General features: G+C 41.9%; 1 protein-coding gene across 1 annotated transcript; it reads left to right on the top strand.

Annotated features, from left to right (window-relative positions):
- Nucleotides 1-1,824: 1,824 nt before the first annotated feature.
- LOC308282745 (E3 ubiquitin-protein ligase TRIM47-like) lies at nt 1,825-2,752 on the top strand (the record flags this gene model as incomplete). The annotated part of the gene is made up of 2 exons (XM_080723133.1): nt 1,825-2,606; nt 2,698-2,752. The coding sequence occupies 2 exons, from the start codon at nt 1,825-1,827 to the stop codon at nt 2,750-2,752; spliced, it is 837 nt and encodes a 278-aa protein (XP_080579259.1).
- Nucleotides 2,753-6,229: the final 3,477 nt, after the last annotated feature.

Raw genomic sequence — 6,229 nt, 5'->3', positions numbered from 1 at the left:
CGGGACTTTACGAGTGTTATCAACGCTGGCGGACCGAGCCCAGATGGTAAAGCAATGCAACGCAATGCTGCCACCATCTGGCGAAAGTCAGGTAACACAAAAATACCCCTAGGTGCAAATTTTCACGCTTTCTGCTGGAAGTGAACACCTTTTTCACATATGTCTCCCACTATAATACAAGTATGGTGTCCAGATGTCCCTAGTGCCCCCTGTCCCACTAGTATTCGTTATCTCTCCTCATTATTGGGTGTTTTGAGTTGTTATTATTAATTTTAAAGGAGTGTTTCCTGCATTTTTGGATAAGTGGGGAACATAGAACCTATTGTAGGTTGAGCGGGGAACATAGAACCTTTTTTTGGGGGGTAAATGGGGAACATAGAACCTGGGGAACATAGGTACGCTCCCGGCTAACTGATGGCACAATATGGTACGCTTAAGCAGAATTAACCGTATCTTCTGTATTGTTTAATAAAAAACATTTTAATCCGGTCGGCAGCCATTTTCTCTTACTTTCAGCTACGCGACCCCATCGGTTGGGAGGTGTACTGTACCCTGATACAATTTAGAAAATAGCAACGGATCAGATTAAAATGCTTCTTATTAAACAATACAGGAGATACGGGTAATTCTGCTTGAGTGTACCAAAAAACAGAAAAACAAGGCCAACAAAGTCACTGCAGACTTGGTAACTTGCATAGGCCTAACTACCCTATGTGTCGTACCACACTACAATCATGTCATATACGACCTTACAATCATTTACTCCTCCTCAGACACAGGAATTATCAGGAGCTCTAAAATCACAGTATCACTTCACATGGAAAACATGTTGGCTCTAGTTCAATAACTATCAATCAAACCATGCTGTTAGATCAACTTATAATTGGTTCTGCATACTGTATTGTGTTTAGGTTCCTTGCAGTGGCTCTTCACCTGGTAACCAACAGTGCGCACCAGGTATTTTTGGACATTTAAACATTTATTTATTTTGTATTTCATATTTTATATTTGAATTTATATTTAATTTATAGCCTAAATGAGAGGCCAAGTACATATCATATATTTTTAATTACATTTAAGGTCCAATACTACAATTTACAAATTGCTGCAAAACCTGTGATATCCAGTCATTTTGGGGATAAACAAAATGGGTAAATGTAGGTCTGATAATATTGTACTGTGCATATTCAAGTCATACATTTGACATTATCCAACAATTTTCAAGTTGGTATTAGGGATGGGACGATATGAAAATTTCATATCACGATTATTGTGACCAAAGAAATTGCGATTTACAATATTATCACGATAATCAAAATACATTATCCTTGGGCGGAACATTTGCCAAAAAATAGCAGATCTACAAGCTCACAACGCGTTGCACCGCGACGCGCTGTAGATCGGCTATTTTTTGGCAAAGACATTTGATAGAGTGAAAAAAGGATGTAATCAAGTACGTATATTATAAGTACATTTTAACAATTATAGAGGGTTTAAGAGGTACCGGATATGCAGCTTGGCAAATAAAAGATGAATTGATCCCAGTGCATGACGGAGGGCGTTATCACGATAAATTAAATCTCCGCGATACGATTATCGCGAGTGTTTTTTTATCACAATAAACAATAATATCGCGTATCGTCCCATCCCTAGTTGGTATACATTTATGCTAAAAACAGGCTCAACTAATGTTACAGTATGTGCTATAAGGGAAAAACAAGCAGTAACATGTTGTTACATTTAGATGTATCTACAACATGAACAGCCTTTAAGTTTCATAATGCATTATATTTTTACTTATCTCTGTCCATATCAGGTCCAGATATGGCAACTGCCGGCATTCTCTCAGACGAGCAGTTTCTCTGTCCAATATGTCTGGATGTGTTCAGCGAGCCTGTCACAACATCATGTGGACACAACTTCTGCAAGGCTTGCATTCAACAATACTGGGACAGCAAGGACATTTGCCAGTGCCCCATGTGTAAGAAGACCTTTACCACAAGACCTGAATTGCAAGTTAATACTTTCATATCAGGGTTAGCTGTTCACTTTAAGAAGTCTGCTCAAGTGAATCCCTCCGTTCCAGACTCATGTGCTGATGAAGTATGTGGTGTGCTTTGTGATTTCTGCTCTGAGACCAAGTTAAAGGCTGTTAAATCTTGTCTTATATGTCTAACATCTTTATGTGAGACACACCTGGAGCCTCACCGGAGAGTTTTATGCCTCAAGAGCCACACCTTAATAGACCCTGTATCAGGTCTTGAAGACAGGATGTGCAAGAAGCACAGCAGGCTCCCTGAACTCTACTGTAGGACAGACAAGACTTGTATTTGTGTCGTTTGTTTTAAAACGGACCACAAAAGTCACCAAATTGTACCGCTTGAGGAAGAATATGAATCCAAGCTTGCAGAACTGCCTGAGACGATGGCAAAAGTGCAGGATGTGATCCTCGAACGGTCTCAGAGGATCAGTGAGATTGAACGCTCAACCGATGCCAGCAAAAAGACAGCAGAGAAGGAGATAGCTGACACTATGCAGGTCTTCACTGATCTGATACACTTACTTGAGAAAAGCCGGGCAGAGCTGGTTGAGGTGATCGAGGACAGGTATAAATTAGCAGAGCAACAAGCCGAGGCTTTCATAAAAGAACTAAAGATGGAAATCGCAGAACTTGACAAGAAACGTGTTGAGGTGGAGGAACTCTCCCACTCTGAAGATCATCATGGCCTTGTCCTGCTCCTGTCACACCTGACCACTCTGATAAACAAAAAACAGAAGGACAACATTAAGTGGAATCTGTCTGTTGCCTCTTTGAGAGGAGCTGTGTCTCGAAGATGGCGACCGAGTAGGACGCGTTTGTTGAGCTCTGTGGAGGTGCATAGTTTTCACATTTTTTAAGCCCATTTTTTACTGCCTTTATAGTTCTTTTGAGACTTTAAACGCCCAAAACACTGGTGAGCGTCTGTTTTTGCAGTTGTTTCGTGTTTCATGCCGAATACGATTAACACGAGGTCGAGGAGTACCAGGTCTCCGACCGCAAACGCTGACAACATGGCCGGCGCGATGCAGGGCGACGCTGACGCTCCGGTTACAAAGAGCATGCTGCGCGAGGTCCTCAAGGAATCACTGAAAGAGTTTATGGATGGTTTTATTCAACCCATGATGCTTGGCTTGGAGAAGAAATTACTGAAGAAGATTGATGACTTCGGAAAGGAGCTGCGTCCTGCAGTCGCCACGCTGAACACGACCGTGGCTGAACATGGGGAGGCCATTGAGAACTTTGGTTCCTCCATGGACAGTTTGCAGATGTGTATCACTGAATTGGAGAGAAGATGTGCTAATCTGGAGGAGAAGCTCGTCATAGCAGAAGACCGGAGTCGTAGGAACAACATAAGAGTGATTGGGATCTCTCCTGGGCTGGAAAAGGCTGACCCAGTGGCCTTTATCCAGTCTTTTTTGCAGAAAACATTCCCCGACGAGTTTCCCGACTCCCCCCCGGAGGTGGATCGCGCTCATCGGACCGGCAATCCACGTTCTGATAAGCCAAGGGCTTTCCTGGCAAGGATCCATTTTTTCCGGGTAAAGGAACGCATACTCCAGCTCTCCAGGAAAGCAGGCCAACTGACATACAATGGCAAAAAGGTGTATATTTTCCCCGACTGGTCTGCTGAAACATCAAAGAGAAGGGCAGCTTTCGGGCCAGTAAAGGAATTCCTACGTTCCATCACCGCGGAAGGAGTGAAATACGGAATAAGGCACCCGAGCAAATTCTGGATAACCGTGGATGAGGCGACTTCTACTTTCAACTCACCCAAGGAAGCTCTGGCCTTTTGCAAGGATAAGTTCAAGACTCCAGGTGCTGCGGACGAGACTCTAGCTACGCAGGATGATGAGACGACAGTTACAGAGAACTAACTTTTACCAGGGACACTTTTGCTTTCGTGATCGCGTGCTTTCAAACACATTCTGCCGATGTGATATCCTTTTGCCTTTAATGGACTGTTGGTAAGCTGGCTGGGACTTTGGAGATGACTTTTACGCAGCGTCTTTCTTTCCTCACTCTCTCCTCCTCCTCCTCCCCAAAGGGTGAGTTGTTAATGTAAGCCTACTTATTGTTTTGGACTCATCATCTGACTTGACGTTGTGTTTTCAAGTGTTTCGTTTCATAATACCTATTTTATTTGTATCGAAGAATAAGATATATTTTATTTTTTAACAAGATCTGTAAGCAGATGGGTGTTACTCGTTTTAATTTAGGTTACCGCAAGGAGAGAGGATTTAGGGCTGCTAAAGCTATAAGCATAATTCACTGTCTTTTTTGTTTGAATATAATGGACATTGTTCTTGTTATTATTGTATTCCTTTTCTTTGCTCTTATTGAGCGTTGTGCTGCTTACTATATAGGTCTAGAGGGTTTTATCTCTCTCTGTTAAGCTTTGTCTAACGGGTTCCGTGTCGCGGTTCAGACGGAGCCTGCTCTCTCTCTCGTCTTTCCTCTATGTCTCTCTATCTATCTCGACTTTCCCTCTCTCTCTCTCTCTCTCTCTCTCTCTCTCTCTCTCTCTCTCTCTCTCTATGGCTCTCTCTCTCGCTGTGTGTGTGTGTGTGTGTGTGTCTCTCTCTCTCTCTCTCTCTCTCTCTCTCTCTTTCTGTTAGGTAATGGCGGCTATGTTGGTTGTTAGTTTATGGTTCGTTTATGCCTCCTAAAACGCTACTTTCTCGGGTAGGAGGGCGAGACTGGGCTTTGGCCTTTGTATTGAGTAATGTAGCCTACTGTTTAAGGTGAAACAGATATAAATAATATGGTCTAAATTGTGAAGGCTCCGCGGTTCCAGAGACCACTCGCTCTCCCGCCCTTTCTCTATGTCTCTCTACCTATCTCTGCTTCTCCTCTCTCTCTCTCTCTCCCTGGCTCATTGACTCGTTCTTTTTTTTTCCTTTTTTTCTAATCTCAATAGCTGGCGGATGTACGATCTCGTGGCGCGTTGGCTCTACGTGCTTGTGGATCCGCTGTCTGGGGGGGGGGGGGGGGGGGTAGTTATTTAACTACTTTACTTGTTGTCTTCTAAAATGTTAATTTCTTGATGGGGGGAGAGGGGAGCTCTGTATTGGGATATTTATTTTGTAGTCGTGATTGGGTAGGTTCACTGTTTGAAGTATGGTAGTTTACTGTTTAAGACGGAAACAGACTTAACTAATATGATTGACATTTATCTAAGTTTGCACTGGCCTTTTGGGCATGTACAGGGAGCTGTATATGGCGCAGTATGCATTATATGTGCTGTGTTGTATATGGTTTCCTGATCATACATAACTGTGTTTTATGTAAATACTTATGTATACAGACTTTTCTTTTCTTTCTTTTTTTCCCCCTTCTAATTAGTAATTGTGGTTTGTATACATGGATGCATGGGGGGGGGGGCTGTATGTGGCGCAGTATGCATTAACACTGTGTGTGCTTTGCTGCATATGGCCCCCCGGATGTGCTTTTAATTTCTATTTCTAACTACATATATAAGTGCATATATTTTTTATATCATATACACTGATTTCCTTTTTATTTATTTTTATTATTAATATTATATTAGTGCCTTGTCGTGGTGACAGCCTTATTTCCACTTATCTGTCACAAGTGTTTGGTTATTTGCATTAACGTGGCTTATAGGGCTTTATCACATTCTAGGTGGGCCTAATGCTGGACTGATTATTATTATTACAGTTGTTATAGTCCCCTCATTTTTTTTTTTTTTTTCCCTTTATTCTTTTCTTTTTTCTCTCCCCCTTCTTTACTAGAAATGTTAACATACCATTCTCATTTATTTAAGTGATATGAAGTGGGGAGATTGATCATAATTTGAGCGGATGGAATGTTTGAGAGCTATTCAGCCACAAGAAGGCACTTTTTTGTTGTTGTTGTTTTTACTTTGGTGATCTGTTATATATTTACATAATCACCAGAGGGCAATGTATGGTTACTTTTGGGCAGTTACTTGTTTGCACTCTCTGACAGAGTGAAATGAAGGTTGACTAATAGGTTGATGGGGTGGGGAACTGTTTTTGTGCACTCTGATGCTAATGGGGTTTTCCCCCTCAAGCTTCAATGTTATGTGTTTTTTTATGTTTGTTTGATGTTGCTTTTTCCTTTCTGTTCCTTTTGGGGTTGTTTTGTTTTTCTGTGGGGAAGGTTTGTTGTGAGGGACCAACTAGGAAATTCTAAAATGTTCTACTG

The sequence above is a fragment of the Nannobrachium achirus genome, assembly GCF_963921795.1.
Source record: "Nannobrachium achirus genome assembly, chromosome: 4".
NCBI lineage: Eukaryota > Metazoa > Chordata > Actinopteri > Myctophiformes > Myctophidae > Nannobrachium > Nannobrachium achirus.
This window is presented reverse-complemented; position numbering and strand designations above follow the sequence as displayed.